The sequence below is a fragment of the Pelobates fuscus genome, chromosome 13 (genome assembly GCF_036172605.1).
Source record: "Pelobates fuscus isolate aPelFus1 chromosome 13, aPelFus1.pri, whole genome shotgun sequence".
Lineage (NCBI taxonomy): Eukaryota > Metazoa > Chordata > Amphibia > Anura > Pelobatidae > Pelobates > Pelobates fuscus.
In genome coordinates, this window is record NC_086329.1 from 62,644,114 (window position 1) to 62,664,405 (window position 20,292).

General features: G+C 42.3%; 1 protein-coding gene across 1 annotated transcript; it reads right to left on the reverse strand.

Annotated features, from left to right (window-relative positions):
• Positions 1 to 298: 298 nt before the first annotated feature.
• On the reverse strand, positions 299 to 20,087 carry PIGH (phosphatidylinositol glycan anchor biosynthesis class H). Its single transcript, XM_063440464.1, has 4 exons — positions 19,872 to 20,087; positions 15,108 to 15,317; positions 3,832 to 3,915; positions 299 to 934 (listed from the first exon to the last, which is right to left on the reverse strand). Exons 1-4 carry the CDS (start codon positions 20,046 to 20,048, stop codon positions 827 to 829), a joined length of 579 nt encoding a protein of 192 aa, XP_063296534.1. The 5' UTR covers positions 20,049 to 20,087; the 3' UTR covers positions 299 to 826.
• Positions 20,088 to 20,292: the final 205 nt, after the last annotated feature.

Below are 20,292 nucleotides of genomic sequence, written 5' to 3' on the forward strand. Positions count from 1 at the left end.
TCTAATTTAGCCATACCTCCATTGGGGACCATGCTAAGGGCAGCCAGGGACTTTCATTACTCTTTCATCTGCTTGAAAATCGGCTTAACACTAAATGGAGAGTCAGTGCTAGGGGACTCAAGGCCAATTTAATAAGATGCAACAGTTTTAGTGCCTTGAGTGTTCCAGATGCATACATCTAAATAAAGTTAGGTCATATGCAGCCCTCCAGCTAAACTTACATAAGTCACAGACAGAAGTTTGCTAGTAAAGTCTATTTCACAATCATAACCAATCATTCACAATTTGAGAGAAAATATATCTAACCCTGCACATGTGCTACTTACATTTAATACTTTCATTACTTTGCGAGACATTTTGGTTACACAACTCACAGCCCTATTAATGTCCATCTAAACCAGGTGCTTGGCTTTATAAAAATCACATTTACTTATAAAAGTAAGAATTTATAAAAAAAAAAAAAAATTTTTAACCCCTTAAGGACACATGACATGTGTGACATGTCATGATTCCCTTTTATTCCAGAAGTTTGGTCCTTAAGGGGTTAAAGAAAAATATTAAAAATAGACTTTGTCATCTTTCTTCAGAACTAAAAGCCAGGCTGAGATGAAAACAGTGACTAAGACAAATAAGAAAATAATCAAGTGACATTATTATAGAATTTTTATGATTAATGTCCATAACTGCTCCATATTTTTGAGACTGGTTTCCATGTTCTCACAAATATAACTGACGGCTTTGTATAGCCTGTGATGGCATAAAATATGAAGCAAGTCACATTCAAAATGTAGACTATTGAAAGACATCTATAATGGAGGTAGTTTGCTCATGGCTGTTCTACATCTAAGATGTCAATAGATTTTTTTTCCTTGGATAAGATGTCTTGGCAGCTCTTATAGACTTCAACCAAACAGTCCAGATGGGGCTTTGCACTCTAAAACATGAAGAAAAAAAAAATGTTTACATACATGCCTGATTTGCTCCTGAGTGCTCAATTTTAAGGTGTTTTCTAATTTTCACATAAAATATACTGTGGCTATAAAGAGTCTACACACACTCATAAAAATTGCATGTTTTTGACATGTGAAGACCTAACTTAAATGTCAGACTTTTTCCATCTGTAACATAATCTTCCAACAAACAAATCCAGAGGGAAAACAAAAAAAATAATTCAGAACATTTACATTTAAAAAATGTATATATCCTACACTGATTGGATAAGTCTGTACACCCTGTTCTAATGGGGACTCTCTAAATAATCTCTGTTGGTAAGTAGCATACACCTGCCACTAATGCAGCTCACTCACTTTCTGGGGTCTTTGCATGGTTTGCAAAGACCCCCAGCACTGACATCACAATCAGGAATCCAGTGGCCATGTGCGGGCTGGGAGGTAGGTTATGCTTAATTAAGATTGTCCTTCATGGGCACCACCATTTTCATCTGTCCGGTCCTCCTCAGCTACTAGGAGCAGAAGTACGCGCTGTAATCTTGAAAGAGCTTTTGTTTCTGCCCCCCACTCCAAAGTAGTTTCTGCACCATCATAAAGACTGATTCTAGATATGGGGGTAACCCAGCCGCTTTAAAGAAAAGATTCTGATTAATGTCATTTGATGCTGTAGAATTTGATTGAATTATTAAAGCTGCATCCTACTGTGGTTCACTAAATTATCAACAAAAATTCAAAGAACTAACTGATTGATGGGAAATACCAATCAGGAGAATAGAATTTTGAAGGCATTGGATGTTTCATGAAGCATTGTTTTATCAAAATTGTCATCAGAGAGACAGACATTGCAGAGATTAAGCCAACTCTCCAAAGTTAAAGGGATACTATAGTCACCTGAACAACTACAGCTTAATGTATTTGTTCAGGTGAGAACGATAGCTCCCTGCAGGCAATCTAATCTATTTGCAGAGAAAATACAGTGTTACCATTGATTGATAGGAATACCTCCAGTGGCAGTCACTCAGACGGCCACCAGAGGGACTTCCTATTATGTAGGGCCCTAAAAAGGCCTTGTACACGTCAGACGAGAGAGAAGGCACTGTGTGCGCGCCTTCTCTCTAGTGCCTGTCAGCAGAGGAGATGGGGCGGGCAAAGACCGCGAGCTGAGCTGTCAGCTCGCGGCCACGCGCATGCGCGGTAGTGCGTTTAGGACTACAGTGGGCGGCATGAATGCCGCCCTATGAAGTATGTGCGGCGAAGCCGCGCATGAGCACAAAAAAGCAATGACGCTTCCAAATGGAAGCATCTTATTGCTCCCGGCTCGCGCCCACCTATATCATTTTGATTAAATAGGGGGCGCGGCTTTACGAGGCTCCCGGCGCTGGAACCAGGTGAGTTAAATACTCTGCCTGGAGAGTCCCTTTAATGAGGGGATGAGAAGTGTAACAGAACTTCACCATCACCAAAGCCCTGTGGAATAAAACAGTGAAATGCCGGATAAAGCATCTGTTCGGTAATTTAATTTGTTACTTTTCGGCAGATTTCTACCGAACACCGGACTGATTTGATCTATTACAAAGCATGTTTTACCTTTCCAGCCTGTTTCCAGCCGTTCGCATCATTTCGCACGAACTCTGTGTATAACATATAGGTGGCCGCCACTTCGGGACTTTTGCACGTGTTCGCGGCCATCTTGCGTGCGAACAGCGGTGTTTGCCTGTGAACGCATGGAACTAAAAACGGATACACAAACAGGCGAACACCGCTGAGACCTCCATGCGCCCAGAAATTCGTGCTGGAACTACCGAACGACTGGCCATTCGGTAGTTACACTTAATCAGCTATGGGGAATCCAGCGAACTCTGAGATAGTTGTGGATGATAAGAATTTCGTATAGTTCTAACAGGCGAAAATCCGTGCAGTCGGTCAAAACTTCAAACATCCATAACTCCCGAACCCCACAACCGAATGGGCTGAAATTTGGACAGATTGTTCCCCTAACCAAGACCTTTCAAGCGGTGCTGGACTTAAAGGTGTACCCCCTGTTTTTGGGGTACATCCAGAACTGGGGTAAAATATTGTACGTTATAATTGTGTTATGTGTTTATCTGAGGGGAGGAGACGTGGGGGTGTTACCCTGTGTATAATTGGTTGTTTTCATCCTCCCCCTGGGAGTGTCCTGTGTGTGCCTTTTCCTAATAAAAAGCAGGCTGGGTGTTCCAGTCCTCAGTTCATCTTGACCCTTCAAAACGTAGCCTCGTCTCGTTCTTGGAAGGGGATTATTTGGGGATGTTACTCTGCTCCTGTTACAGCTGAACCTGACTCTCGCTCTGGATATCGTGGATGTGATTACATCAGCTTACTTCTCCACAGCAGCTTGCAGGGAAAAAGGACGTCTTCAACGGCAGATACCCTCTCTCTACCTGGGTAGCCGTTACAAGGAGAAAATATAGGATAGGGATAGGATAGGGTGGAAAAACAGAAACCTGTCTTATAAAAAGGAGCATCCAACTCCATTTCAATTATGCCAAGATATTCAGTTACCCCAACCCATGTTAGGAAATGTACTATGGTATGAGGAGACACAGCTTTGCCTAATGTGTGGCAACAAGTCATCAATGTTCATCAAGCAACACCATAATGACGTTGATGCATGGTGATGGTAGCATCATGTGTTGGTTGCTTCTCTTCAGATGGGTCAGAGGCACTTGTTACGATAGATAGCATAACAGTTTGGTACAAAACCTGATGTCCTCGGTCAGAAAGATGGAGGATGTTCACATTCCAAGATGACAATGACCCAAAACACACAAACAAGGTACAGCTTCATAAAAATAAGAAGAGGAGCCTTGCAAAGTCTCAGCAATAGAAAACATTAGCTTACCTGAAACACTGGTACAATGCTTGAAATGCCTTTTGGATCAGCAGGATCTTTAAGGAGAATGCACAAGTAATATATGACTTTTTGCTGAAAAATATCAAAATAGTAGAATAGCATATTTAAACACCAACTATGTATGAATCAATATTACACAATTAAAAGGGTTACCAGAACAATTTAGAGTAAGCATTGCATCCCCCAAATAAGAAAACAAAATAAAGCTAAAGCTGACCTCAGTTTAAGTGCCAAGACCAAGTTCTTACGGTTTAATGATCCTCTGTTGATATTGCTCCCCCTCGCTGGAGGGGAAAGGATGCTATCATGCTGATGTCAGATGTCTAATCTACACAGAATTAATGTTGGCCACCTAGAACTCTTCTCTGTGCTGACTAATGACATCTCAATAACACTGTCAAAGAAGGAGTAAACTCTGTATGTTTAGTGTTTGACTCCAGGCACCATAAACACTTCACCTCACTGGCATAGTCTTGGTGCTTTAAGAAACCCCAAATTGAGCCGTTTTGGTGTATAGTTTATGCCCCTGTAGTCTCACTGCTCAATTATCTTGCCATTTAAAAGTTTATGCAAACCTAGCTACCCCTTCCCTAACTGTGCTTCACAGATCCTCCATTTTACAACATACTGTGTTTACTTGATAGGTGCTTATCTCTTTCTCCCTTATTTGAACTTGACACACACAGGAGGTCACTGCATGCTATTAACTGAGCAGGTGATAACAATTCCTACAAATAAACACACTGGCAATAAATACATTTTAAAAATTAGATCTCTCTTTACAAGAAGTGTGTAGGGAGGCAGTGGAAGTCACAGCCAAGGGGCTGCATAAACAGAAGCAAAAATGACAACTCCTAAATGACAAATTGAGCAGTGAGATTGCAGGGTCGTGATCTGTATACCAGAACTACCTCATTAGGCTAAATTTGTTTTGCTATTTAAAGTGTCCCTTTAACCCCTTAAGGATAGAGGCAGTTGTACCAGTTGTGATCAAAACAAAACTTTGAATTTGCGCCATATGTCTGTTCAACCAGAATTCCCCTCTTTTATATTAAATGCACCCACACTTATTATATATAATTTTCTTCAGGAGGAACAGGGCTTTCATTTCATATCAAATATTTATATATGAAACATAATTTAATATGAATAAAATATAAATGTGAGAAATTAAGATTATTTTTTTTTTAGTTATGCATGGCATTTAAACTGTGAATGTCATACTACTGTTACTGCAATAAAACACACATATTTGTATTCAGCAATGTTTCACAAGTAAAACAGAACCCCCATATATAGGTTTTATGGTGTTTTGTAAAGTTACAGGGTCAAATAAAGCACGTTACATTTTTCAGCTTATACACATTGAAATTTGGCAGATGGGTTCTGTTGCCTTTGAGACCAAACGATAGCCCAGGAATGATAATTACTCCCATGATGGCAGACCATTTGCAAACGTAGACCACAAGGTATTGCAAATGGGATATGTCCAGTCTTTTTTAGTAGCTACTTAGTCGCAAAGACTTTCAAAAGTTAGCGTTCATATTTGTTTGCATGTGAAAAATGCAAAAAAATAATTTTAATGCTAACTTTAGCCAGTGTTTGTGACTAAGTGGCTACTAAAAAAGACTGGACATGCCCCATTTGCAATACCTTGGGTTGCCTACTTTTGTAAAAAGGTATGCCATCATGGGGGTAATTCTCATTCATGGGCTACCATACGGCCTAAAAGGCAACATAACCAATCTGGCAAATTTCAATGTGAAAAAACTGAAAGGCAAGCTTTATATTTGACCATGTAACTAAAGTGATGGCACTTTCACCTATGATATCACTGTGATACATTTTATTGTTTTGAAACACTAATATTTGTGTTCAGCGAAGTCTCCTGAGTAAAACGGTACCTACCCATGTACAGGTTTTACAGTGTCTTGGAAAGTTATAGGGTTAAATACCGTATATACTAGAGTATAAGCCGACCCGAATATAAGCCGAGGACCCTAATTTTACCCCAAAAAACTGGGAAAACTGATTGACTCGAGTATAAGACTAGGGTGGGAAATGCAGCAGCTACTGGTAAATTTCTAAATAAAATTAGATCCTAAAAAAATTAATTGAATATTTATTTACAGTGTGTGTATATAATGAGTGCAGTGTGTGTGTATGAGTGCAGTGTGTGTGAATGCAGAGTGTGATGCAGAGCCTTGGGGGGGGGGGGGGGGGGCATTTTTAATATTTTTTTAATTATTTTTTTATATTATTATTTATTTATTTATTTATTTATTATTATTATTATTATTTTATTTTTTTTCGTCCCCCCTCCCTGCTTGATACATGGCAGGGAGGGGGGCTCTCCTTCCCTGGTGGTCCAGTGGCATTGGCAGTTCAGTTGGGGGGAGGGGGGCTGGCAGAGAGCACTTACCGCTCCTGTCAGCTCCCTCCTCCTCCGCGCCGGTCTGTGCAGCTCTTCTGTCAGCTCACACTGTAAGTCTCGCGAGAGCCGCACTATGACCCCGCGGCTCTCGCGAGACTTACACTGGGAGCTGACAGAGGTGCTGAACGGACCGCTGCGGAGGAGGAGAGAGCTGACAGGAGCTGCAGGAGAGGTAAGTAACCGCACACAGCCCCCAGTCTGTATTATGGCAATGTAAATTGCCATAATACAGACAGTGACTCGAGTATAAGCCGAGTTGGGGGTTTTCAGCACAAAAAATGTGCTGAAAAACTCGGCTTATACTCTAGTATATACGGTATAGGGCCTGCAAACTAAATGCTGTGGACTTTTTGCCTGGGTTGTCATGCAGGTATACTCAAACCATAATTAATAAAATTACTTAATTATGTAAAAATATTACGTAAAAATATACGAAGAATTTAAATAAATATATATATATAATGGAAAATTTATTCATACTTACCGTAATTTTCTTTTCCTGGTTATATGCCATGGCAGCACAACATTGGGTAGCTCCTCCCTATCCCCATTGGACAGGAATAATAATTAAGCCGTATAAGTACCACCTCCTGCCCCTCCTTCCCCAGTCACGTGTTCCAGCAATATCCCCGGGCGGGACCCTTGTGCTGCCATGGCATATAACCAGGAAAAGAAAATTACGGTAAGTATGAATAAATTTTCCATTTTCCTGGCCATATCCATGGCAGCACAACATTGGGTAATACCCAAGCAATAAAACCAGGGAGGGAAAGAGACACAGACTCAAAAAATTTCATAAATGCAAAGTGTATTAACACCACAACAAGTGACAGACACAGAGATCAGGAATTAGATACAGACAGGACTGATTTAGCAAATTGATCAGACAACCCTGCTCTAACATCAATCTGGTAGCTCCTAATGAAAGTGTTAGAGGAAGACCATGTAGCCGCCTTACAGATGAGTTCAGGGGAGACATTAGCAGCGGCTGCCCAGGAAGATGAGAGAGCCCTAGTGGAATGGGCTTTAAGACCCACAGGGACCGGATATCCGGCGGACTGATAAGCCAGAATGATAGCCGCTACAATCCATCGGCTAATGGCAGATTTGGGAGCTTGAGAGCCCTTTTTACAGCCGCTATGAAGAACGAAGAGACTGTCAGAAGAACGCCAATCAGAAGTCCTATCGATATACATCCGGAGGCATCTCACTAGATCCAGAGAGGACAGGTCAGCAGAATTCCCCATTCCATGGGCGTCCGACCTCAGAGACGGAAGAACAATATCCTCGTTGATGTGGAAGGAGGAAGTAACTTTGGGTCGAAACACTGGAACAGTACGGAGGACCACTCTGTCCTTGTGGAAGATAGTAAAAGGCTCTTTGATGGACAGAGCACTGAGCTCAGAAACTCTCCTGCCAGAGGCTAAGGCCACCAGCAAGGCAGTCTTAATAGAGAGAACCTGTAGGGAAACTGAATCAAACGGTTCAAAAGGTTTCAACTTCATGGCATCCAGAACCAGAGGGAGACTCCAGGAAGGGACAAACGGTTTAATAGGAGGTTTCATGTGAAGGACACCTTTGATGAATCTGATGATATCCGAGTCCAGAGCCCATCTATGACTGGTCAGGGCGGACAAGGCTGAAATGTGTACCTTGAGAGTGTTATAGCTCAGTCCTTTCTCAAGGCCTGATTGCAAGAAATCCAAAATATGGGAGGAGGAGGGATTTTGGACATCCACATTACTGTGAAGGGCCCAGTTGGAGAAAACTTCCCATACTCTATAATAAGTGGCCGAAGTGGAATGCTTACGAGCCCTCAGCATAGTATCAATCACGGTCTGGGAGAACCCTCTATTCAACAGCCGGTTCCTTTCAGTTTCCAAGCCATAAGGTTGAGAGAGACAGGGTCTGGATGAATGACAGGACCCTGGAACAGAAGATCCGCAACTTTGGGGAGTGGGAGAGGAGGTTCCACCGAAAGACTCAGAAGCAGAGGAAACCAAGGTCTCCGAGGCCAATAAGGCGCAATCAGGATGAGAGACACCCGCTCCGATCTCAGCTTCCTCAGGAGTGGTAGGATTAGTGGAAACGGGGGGAACGCATAGCCCATTGAGAACCTCCAGGGGCTTGATAAGGCATCTCTTCCCAATGCCAGGTGGTCCTCTTCCTTTGTGAAGAAAAGGGCTACCTTGCTGTTGGCCCGAGAGGCTAGAAGGTCCACTTGAGGCAGACCCCACTTGTCCACAATCATGCGGAACACCCTGTGAGCCAGGCACCATTCCCCCGGATCTATTCTGGATCTGCTGAGGAAATCTGCCAGTTGATTCCGTTTCCCTGGGAGATGAATGGCTACAATGCCCGCCAGGTTTCTCTGAACCCACCACATCAGGTGATTCATCAGTACCATCATCTTGCAGCTCCTGGTACCCCCTTGGTGATTGACATAGGACACTACGGTGGAGTTGTCCGTCCTTATCTTCACCCATTGACCCTTGAGCTGGGACGAGAAGTGCTTCAAAGCTTTGAGGACAGCCAGAAGTTCCAGCAGATTGGAATGAACCTTGCTTGTCTCGAAATTCCATTCTTCCTGCGCAAAGTGGTGGAGATAATGAGCGCCCCAACCCCACTGGCTGGCGTCCGTTGTCACGGTCCTCCATGCGATATCCCCTAATGGAAAGCCGTTGGCTAGGTGCTTTCTGTTCAGCCACCAGATCAGAGAATGGCGTACCTTCAGGGGAAGCTTGATGGGCTGGAACAGGTTCCCGGATAGGAAACGACTCAGGAAGTTGGCCTGGAATGGTCTCATCCTCCACTGAGCCCATCTCGTCAGACCTATTGTGGAGGACATAGAACCAAGGAGGCTCATCACCGCCTTTGCAGGGGCAACCGGGGAATTCAGCATTCTTCTCAATAACTTTCTGAGTTTCAGAATTCTCACTGATGAGAGCTGGACAGTACCCTTTAGGGTGTCGAAATGGGCACCTAAGTAAACCATAGATTGAGTCGGGTGGAGGTGGCTTTTCTTGGTGTTGATCTTCCAGCCGTGGGCTTGCAGAACTGAATGCTGGTGATAGCTTGGGACGTCACAGAATCCACGTCGTTTCCCAAGATTAAAACGTCGTCCAGATAATGGTAAATAGCAATGTTTTGCTTTCTGAGCTCCGCGATGAGAACAACCAGGACCTTTGTAAACGTCCTCGGGGCAGTGCTCAGTCCAAAGGGGAGGGCCCTGAACTGGAAATGACCTTCCTCTACAGCAAACCTCAGGAACTTCTGATGGATTCGGGCAATGGGTATGTGAAAGTATGCGTCTAGTAGATCTATAGACAGCATCCATTGGTTGGGTGACACAACCTTTATTATAGACTGCAGAGATTCCATCTTGAATCTGCGAACGTGCAGATGCTTGTTCAGCCTGTGCAGATCCAGAATGGGTCTCCAACCCCCTGAGGATTTCCTTGTCAAGAAGATGTGAGAGTAGAATCCCTGAGTTCTTTCGCCTGCCGGTACTTGGACGATGACCTTCTCCTTCTGCAAGGAATGGACGAAATTTCGTAGAGCCATGCATTTCTCCCTGTCCCCTGGCCATTTCGTGAGGTGAAAGGATCGGTTGGGAGGATGCTTGAAGAATTCTAGCAGGTAACCTCTCCGAATAATATCCAGCACCCAAACGTCGCTTGTAGAGATGGTCCATCTCGAAAGATATTGGAGAAGACAAGCCCCGACACCTTCGGTTTTGGGCCGTACGTAGTCATAGATTCTTCTGGTCCTTAGAGGAAGACGACCCACGAGACCTGCCTCCTCTGTACCCAGAAGGGGCACCTCTCCTCGGTTGGAATCGGGAGTATTCCCTACCCGGCTTGTAGGACCTACTGTCACGAAAGGAATGGTACTCTTTCCGGGCGCGAAAGGATCCTTTATACTTCCTCTCTTGGGGTAAAAAGGCTTTATTCCCTTCAGCCGCCCTCTTGATGCACTCATCCAAATTCTTGCCGAATAACATGTTTCCGTGAAATGGGAGAGAACACAAACTATTCTTGGAGGAAGCATCGGCCGCCCAAGACCTGAGCCAGAGCGCCCGCCTGGAGGAAACCGAGAAGGACATATTTCTAGCAAGGTTTCTCACCAGATCCACTGCGGCCTCCGAAGAGAAATCAATCGCTAGACGCATATCCTTCAGGGCATCAACAATAGAGGAACGGCTCCTGCCCCTCTTGATGTCCCCTTCCAGCTCCTGTAGCCAAACCTTCATAGCTCTTGAAACAGACGTGAGAGCAACGGCAGGGTGGAGACTCGTGCCTGAGGCTACATAGGACTTAGACAGGCAGTATTCCATCTTACGATCCATTGGATCCCTGAAGGAGCCTGCATCATCCACTGGCAGGGTAGTGCGCTTGGCTAGCCTAACCACCGCAGCATCCACCTTGGGTGGAAAATCCCATGTTTCAGCATCTTTGGGATCAAACGGATATAATCTGGAGAATTTCCCTTTAGCAGAGGATCTCCTATCGGACCTGGACCATTCTTCTCTAATAAGGTCACTAATAGTGGTATGCACAGGGAAAGCCGCTCTTTTCTTTCTAAGATCTGAGAAATAGCGGTTAGATGTAGAGGGTTCCTCCTCCGAGGGCTCTTTCAAAGTAAGGGTTTCTCTGACCCGAGCAATCAAATGATCCACCTCCGCAGGTATCAGGAAGTCAGGATCAGGCAAAGCATCCTCCTCCGAGGAAAAAGCCAAGTCTCTCAGCGAAGCCGTGTCCATGAACTCATCCTCCGAGTTATCAGGAGACCAATCTGACGGCTCAGAATATCTAGGTCGCTTGTGGGTCTTACCAACCTCTTTGATGCCCCGGGCAACTGCATGCTTGATAAGCTGCTTAAAGTCAGGTGTTAACTGAGAAGGTCCTGCGGCTGCTGAGAGACAATTCGAACAGAGACGTTTCCCTTCTATGGCTCTGTTATCACAGGATACACACAGCGTCCTTTTGGGCGACTTCCCTTTGGACGATCCTGAAGTCTTTGTACTTTTATCACTGAAATACACCAAACGTGAATATTAGTACCTTACCACTCTTTTAGATATCAAAGTATCAATAAATTCCAAAATTGGATGGCTTACCTATATCGCTTAGATTGTGACCTACTATGATGAGAAGATTCTGATTCTCTAGATCCTGAGCGCGAATCCATCTATAAATAATAGATGAAACAGCGAAACTATAACCTAGAAGAAAAACTACAGGAAACCAACAAAGAGAAAGGAAAAGAACTTACTTTAGAAGAAAAAGACGAAGAATCAACAATCCACAGAACTCAATGGTGCCAGAAACTCTCCAGGAAGCAGAAAATACAAATTTGACAAAAAAGGAGGCCTGGCGCTTTAAGAAGGCGTCTGACGTCATCGCGCATGCGCAGATGACCGAAAAGACGCGCGAAACGGCCAGATTTGCGCGCGAATTCCGCGCATGCGTCCCAGAGTCCCCAGAACCGCGCAGGCGCCCAGGAGACCCATACACGCCGCGCAAGCGACGCCTACACGCCGCGCGGGCGCTACACGCCGCGCGGGCGCACAGGAGACGCCTACACACCGCGCGGGCGCACAGGAGGTTCCCGAGAGCCATGCAGGGAGACCCCAGAACGCTCAACGAAAAAAAACTTTCCAAAAGAAAGGAAAACCAACAGGTAAATTAAAATAATATTACCTTGAGCCTGGTGGGAGGATACCAACCCGGAAACCAGTCGCAATCCATGTACCTTTCCATGTCATCACTGGAAAAATGGAAAGAAAAAACCCCCGGTCACTAAAGGGGTTTTCTCCAGGGGGACACCTTTGCGCAGGGCCGTATACTGGAGACTTCCCAGGGGAGAGAGGGTGAACTCCCCAAGGGCCAGAGGAACTAATCCTCAGGTAAGCCATAAAAGAAAAATTTTTAGCAGTCTGAAAAGACCGACATGTCCTAGGGATAGGACAGGAAAAAAAGACTGGGGAAGGAGGGGCAGGAGGTGGTACTTATACGGCTTAATTATTATTCCTGTCCAATGGGGATAGGGAGGAGCTACCCAATGTTGTGCTGCCATGGATATGGCCAGGAAATATATATACACACACACACACACACACACACATATTTATATAGATATATATATATATGATTTTGTTCTAAGTGTATTTTGATATCAATATTATATATTAATATCAAAATACAGTTAGAACAAAATTACACATGTATAATCATTTATTTTAATACTAATGTATTATTAAAATACTTAGTGTATGTGCATATATACGGTATATATATATATATATATATATATATATATATATATATACACATACACACACACACACACACACAAAAAAATCATATATATAATACATATATATGATCTAAGTATATCTAATACACTTTTAAACGGTTTTTAAACTATTTAAAAAAAAAACAAAACTTTATTACAGGCACTGGGGGGAGTGGCTGGCATTCCAAGCAGGCACTGCTTTAAATGGGTATTCCAGGCAAGTCCCCCCATCGTGATCGCCAGCGATCAGGTAAGTGGGAAGGACAGCGTGGACGTACTATGCCGCCGGCCGGTGTTTAGGACCGGGTCCCCAAGGATGGCATAGTACGCCCGCCGTCCTTAAGGGGCTAATAGGCCACGTTATAAATGTAATATAATTGGCATTAGAACTGTTAATGATTTACTTTACAGCAGTGTTCTGGAACCTAACCTGCCATTTTAGCAACGTGTACCTGTATAGAACTACAAACTTTAAAGGGCCACTCTACACCTATAACGTACTTCACCTTGGTAAAGTGCTTTATGGGAGAGGAAAATGTGCTATACTTGAGCGCGCCTGCTTCCCCTACGTACCTGAGAACTGAGCTGTACAGTGTACGCCCACAAGCCAGCACATGCATAGAGGGAGGCTTCAGAGGCTTCTTAATTAGAAGCCTCTGTCTCTTCTTGGGGAAAAAAGTGAGGGCTTGTAAACACTGCAGTGCATGAGAACTACAGCTATTTCAAGCTGGTTTAAGATATATCCCCAATGAATATATGCATTGGTGATATAACTACTAAATAGTGATTTCAACTTCTTTTGCCCATTTGCGCAGTGGAGTGTTCCTTTTAATATGATGTTTGCATCAGGCATCAGCGTAGAAACCAAATTAAACCTGGGGAATGGTGGACAAAGAGCTTTTCATATTAATTCTAGTCACATATAGGAAGCATAAATTCAACCATGCAGTTTTCTACAAGCAAAACATATGTAATTACTATGTAGTCTATTAGTAGAATGTGATAAAACTTAACATATGTTTAGTTTTTCTTATCTTTCTTACATAGTAGCATATCTGAAACACAACATCCCCCCACCCAATTCCTACACTCATGGATTATAAGCACGTTTGAGCATGGCATTCTTTACTGCTTGACTTGACTTGTTATATTGTAAGTTAGAGGTCTCATATTCCCATTTTAGAATTGTAAAGCACTGCAGAATGTGTTGGTGCTATATAAATTATGATGATGATAATAATAATAATGGCATCAGCTAACTCCCCTTTATTTGTGCTATTCTAATCAGCCTAATTACAGCCAACATCGTAAGGTGCAAATAGTAGTTCTAATGTATTAATAGGACGGAAACCTTTTATATACTTACAATCTGTCTCGAAAGATAATTAAGCATGAAGCTGAAATGTTGTATTCAAGGGGTTGTCTTAATAGGGGTTGTATCCCTATAATAAACAAGAACCTCCCTCTGCTCCTTACTGTGTTTCCTTTCACATTCTTTCTCTTGTAACATTGGGGATTGGTGGTTCCCTATTTGGTCAGAACATCAGTAGTGTGAAAGAAGCCACCTTGGTCAACTGTGTTAGCAGTGTTGTGTCGGTTACAGTCAGCAATGTGGGAGCGAATGGCTATGCATACAGCACATAACAGAGACAACTCAACTTAAAGTAAGAGTAACTGGTAACTGATATCTCTATATAAGTGCTGGATATTTTTCTATCCGCATGTATTAATAAGTACTAGACGTGCATTTGCTTCGGAAGAATTGCAAAAGTGACAAAATTTCAGTTTTTGGTCATTTAGTCATATAAAGAAAGAAACGTCGCTGTCCTTTCTGCAGTGTGCACAGTGCGCAGCGTGCAGAATGTTGCATGTTAATGCATATGTTTATAAAAATAACAGATATATCACCCCAAGTCGTAGTAACCTAACAAAAACTTTTTTTCTTTGAACAAATTACTGAAAACACTGTAAGCTTTCTCCATGCACATGTCTAATACTTACTAGAAGTCGACCACTTGAACAGTTTAAATAGGTCCACTTTAAATATTCGTACATTTGTGTGTCAAGGAGCCTTCGGCATAAGGACATGAAGGGCTAGTAAACACATTTTAAGAAAGTACATTCTATTGAAATCTGATATTTGGCGCAAATATATGTTGTATAATTATACCGATCCAAATGTAGAGAGACTGCACCTAAAGACTCCTTTCGCCATAACCACTACAATAAGCCATAATGGTTATTGAATGTGGACCATACATTTAATCTATGTTACATCCTCAGCAAACAGGTAAGGAAATTATATATTGCTATAGTTAAGTAGCTGAGAACACCCTTAATCTGTGTGCTGATCTAAGAGAAAGATAGATATTGTAAAAAAAAAAAATATATATATATATATATATATATATATATATTTAAATGAAATATAAAAAGTAGTTATTTAAAAATGGGTGTGGCTATCATTTACTTTTGACTTTTTTTTTTTAATAACATTCCTTGACTTCAAGTGATCACACATTGTTTAACATACCATAAAGATGGCTTCATTAATGACCACATCCTTGACTCTATGCATTTCAATAAATTCTGTGCTTTCTTTGCCCGATGCAAAGGATAAGGTCATCTGAATGCCCAAAGAGCCAATAACCAGCAAAGATTCCTGGTCAATTTTCACAAAATGTAGAAAGAAAAGCAAACCGATAAGGGTGCAAAATATGGCAGCTGACAAGACCATGCTGTTCTGCAAAGAAGAAAACAGTTTAAGATATTTAAAAACAGGTAACAGATTGAGACATTTGATCCCATCCAAGTCCTAAAACCAGGCTGACAGATGAGCTTGGTGTGGTGTTTAAAGTGAGCGCTGTACACAGTCCTTTAAATACTGCGGCTGAGTAATCTCGCTAACCCCTGGTATTTCTATCACTGACCCGGTGACCCCAACCTCCTTCATTACAAAAAAGGGACCCTTCTGTATCGTGATACCTGGGAGACCGCTCTCTCAGTTAGGGCCACAGTTAGTGGCCCCAGACTGACAGGAGAGCTATAAGCAGTGCTTATGGTCCTTTAAATTTAAAAACATCCCTGTAAATTTAAAAATTCCTCTCATGCTTCAATCACAGAGCAAAGAGGGCTTACGGAGACCTCTGTACTGTGTGAGTTAGGAAAAACCTCTGCTGATGTCAGTATTGACATCAGCAGAAGGAATCCCTTGAGAGGTGGGAATAGAGGGTGTAAACAGGATTAGGTTTAGAGAGTGGGATCAAGACAGATTATAGAGAGGATTATGGAATGGATTAGAGATTGGATTAGGGGTAGGAAAAGGGGTTACCTTATGGGTATGATTATAGGTTAGACTAAGGATTACATGTAGGGTATCATTGAACTCAAGAACAGTAGCAGAATATACATATGGGATGTTTGTAGTATTTGAACATATGGTCTGTGACCTTTACCAAAATACAACATGTGTGGAACCCCTCCCCACAAAATATTAACTGACTTGACCTAGGTTTGTGATAAAATGGTTAGATGGAAAGTGTCAAAATACTCTTAGTTACATAGCCGGAGGGGTTTATTCTACAAATATATATACAATATATTGCGCAGCGGTTTTGGATTCTGGCATAGTTGTAGTAGAGATGTGGAACTGCACTCCATCCCAAGTATTATGTATCTGGGTGCAACCAGGCCAGTAGCAGGGACCAAATATATAATAGAGACAAAAAGAAGAAAGGTCCAGGCACTCCAGGATACAAAAAGGCAAATTTATTGAACCCACTGCCAATCACAACATTTTGACCTGTACGGTTGTCGTCCGACAAAGACCGTCCAGGTCGAAATGTTGTGACTGGCAGTGGGTTCAATAAATTTTCCTTTTTGTATCCTGGAGTGCCTGGACCTTTCTTCGATTTTTTTTCGCGGTTTTGGATTCTGCGACTTCTATTAAAATTGTAATCTTTAAAACTGTAACTCATTTACTGCATTTGTTTTATAACTTCTAAACAGTATTAAATCTATTTTGAGTTAGTTTTCTCTATTTGCACCTGGTATGTACAACTTCAAATTAAAAATTGAGAAAAAAAAGGAGTGAGGAAAAATACATAAAGCAAAGTAGTCCCTACTTTTCCTTATGCAATTTAGTAGCAAATTGAAAAAGAAAAAACAGATTAGGAGTAAGGAAAAGCAAGGAACGGTAAATTGAGGTTAGCTAAAGGAGGAGTTGCAGTTGGGTGGAGAAGGTGCTCTAGGTATTAAAAAAAAAGCATTTGGGGTTATGAGAGAAGGTGCTAGTGAGAGAGGTAACATACTCTTGCTTGTAAAAGGAGGTGGTGGAAAAACAAGAATGCAACATGATTTTGTAATCTGCATATTAAAATTTAACAAATTATTTTTGGGCAAATACAAACAGCTGGACAGATTTCATAAATGAGAGGCAGGACCCAGTATCAAAACTACAACCAGTGCAGCTGCACCGGGGCCGACACGCGGGGTGGGAAGGACCCGGTCTTGTGCCCCGGCCCGCGAAGACCGCGACCGGCTCCTGTAATATCGGCCCACTGGGAGGAAGTGACAGACGATCACTTCCTCTCAGCTTTAAACACTGCGCTGCAGGCAGAAGCAGGCTGCAAACCCACATCAGCCTCATCCAGCAGCAACCCAAAAAAGTCACCCTCTAGCAGATAAAAAATAGGCTGCAAATCTAAACATTATGATCTGTGTGTTTATATGTTAGTATGTATGTGTCAGTTTGTGTATCTGTGTGTATGTGTCACTGTATCTGTGTGTATGTACATCCGCATTTAAAATACAACACTACATCCAAACACACCCCTGCACGCAAATGTAATCATTACATACAAACACACCCCCTGTATTAAAACGCTACAATGATATACAAAACACCAAATCTACACACAAAAGCACACCTGCATTTAAAAGCAAATATTACATACAAACACACTCCTTCAATACCACATACTACACACAAGTACACAATACATTCCAATGGCAATATACTTAACGAGAACTCTTAACAGTAACTGAGTCCATCCTATGGTACACAACCATCCCGTCAATCATTAAACTGGATAATTCTTAGCAATGACAAGCATTAAGCAACCAAAAACATTTTGTTTCCCCAACTCGAAATCACTGGAAACATTTTCTTTACCAATAGACAAGCAAAACTCAAATTTGCAAATACGAAGGAAACAACGCATGACTCATTCCGAATTGACACTTTAGTTTGCGCACATCTATGAGTTCTCAATGTTCTGCGTATGCACTTGTGAGTCCTATGGATCGACGAAGTTGGGTTCATGGACCACTACTAAATGCATATAAATTGCATTCTTGAGTTAAATCGATGTTCCGGTATGCCACCCACCCGTCAGAAATGATATGGGTTCCAGGTAAGATATGATCAAAGATTAGTTGTTCCAAGGTTGCAGCTGTCCGATCTGGAACTTGCAACAAAAAACATCGACCAGACATGCTTTCGATTCCACCAAAGACCCAATGGACGTCCCTCCAAGCACCCCTGTGGTATATGCTTTGGAAATATTTGGATTTGTCTATTTCCACCACTATGGGTTCACCGTTGTCATTCAAGCCTCCCAGCTCAGTAGCATGACGATCTAAATAATTACTAATCTCCTCCCTCAAAAAATTTAACCAATCAACGACAGTTGTCTGCTCTTCAATCTCGGCTTCATGTTGTGTCAGATTTTGTGGCATATCCTGTGCAAAGCAATACATCATTATTGTGATTTGTTTCAGAGAGAGAGGACTCTGCGTAACGAACGAACGAACCTGCTCTGATGCTTTTAACAAATCCACATATTTGGCACTTCCATCTCACTCCATCCAAACCTTGGTTGTACGTCATCAGCCGGCAGATTACAATTGCCGCAGTCGATGGTGTTAGCAAGTAGACACCTCATAGCTAACCATATCATGGCAGTGTCCGGATTTGCAAAATGGTACGCTAACAGACATAGCCTCCAAATCTTGCTTGTAATGTCGTCTGGTTGCATAACTTCACCTGGGTGTACAATTGTCATTCTTAAAACCAACGGTCTTCCTGCCACCATACTTAGATTAATTAAATATTATCAACTATTACATTTGTCATTCAACTAACTCTTTTCCCGCCTTTTCCTGTATAGCTGACACTCTATATGTAGTCTTTTCCCTCAAAGCAGACTATTTTTAGTCTTTTCCCGCATAGCAGATTATCTATTTTTAGATCAATTGCTAGTTCCGGCAAAAAATTAAATACGCTAAAATACACCTGGAAAAAATGGTCAATAATATAGTACGCTAAAATACACTTTTACCGGGATTCTATCCATTCGCTATCCTTGCGCTAGAGGGGCCCAAAAAAATTTCTTGCACCAGGGCTCTTTCTACATTAGTTCCGCCACTGCTGGGACCCATTGTGTTTGGGAAAATACCCCCAAAATGTGACCCAGTGTCCCAATGAATTTGGAACTGTTAGAACCTATGAAACAAAGGAAAACTATAGGGTCAGGAACACAAACATGTGTTTAACTAGCTGCCTCCAAAACCTAAAACTAAAGTACATACATTTGAAAGGTTGACACTAATAAGAGTGATCTACAGGTTTCCAAGCTGCGTGATCACCATGTGGACCAACCAGAGTGGTAAATACCTTTGTTTTCAGCTGAAAGGAATGAAACAGGTGGGTGGCAAAACTGTCATTCTTAATATAGTATTATTATTATTGTGTCATTGTGCATGTATCTCTTTGAGTAAGTGTTTAGTTACATTTTCCAAATGTTGCAATGCAACTATAGCACAGAATGTGCCCTGCACTGTTCTCTGTCCTGTGTACAAGGACTTGTCAGAGTTCATCAAAAGACTGATATTACTGAATCCTATCACAGCTCAATTTCTTGTAGAAACCCAAACACTAAGGTTACCACAACCACTGTGTTTTCATCCTCTCTCCCAACTTTCCATGCAGAGTGTCAGGCAATAAAAAGTGCTGCCCTGAGGTTTGTGATATATTCTCACGGTTTAGGACACCTGCTGACTGATTCCCCATTGGAAAGTTACATTCTGCACGGCAGCACTTTTCCTGTACTGCCATCAATACCTGCAATTAACTTTTTTTTTTTTTTTTACATGTTTGTATTCCACATTTTGCATGTGTTTGCTAGTTGGTGATAATTGTTCCCCCTTCCCTCCATGATCATGTTTTGGTTGCTCAGCTTATCATATAAAAGGAAGTACACATGCCGTGTGTTATACCTGTAGCCATTCATCTCACCTCTGTGTACGCGAAGATGGCGTAGGCTGCAACCCACACTGCACATGTTGCGGTTGTAAGGGACCGCAAGGACAATTTGGGGCAAATTACATTAAACTCTTTGCATGTCTGACTGTAAGAATGCTGTTTGAGCAGGATTGTCGCTCCGTCTATATCTGAAAACCCCTTCTCCTCCATTTCCCTTTACAAAGATGGCGGATCGAAGCGTCTGCAACACAGTAGCCATTATAAAGTCACGAGGGACAACTATAGCCCAACGCTGGTATACAGTCAATTAACGTCGCCTTCGCGTTTCCGCATAGCCTCCTACGGTTGGCTTATTTTTGTCCGGCGGCTTCGATCACATGTCTATGTTGCTTTCCCCAGCTAATTTCCACGGTTTTGACCTTACAAACAATGTGCTGATTGATTGGACCTGCCT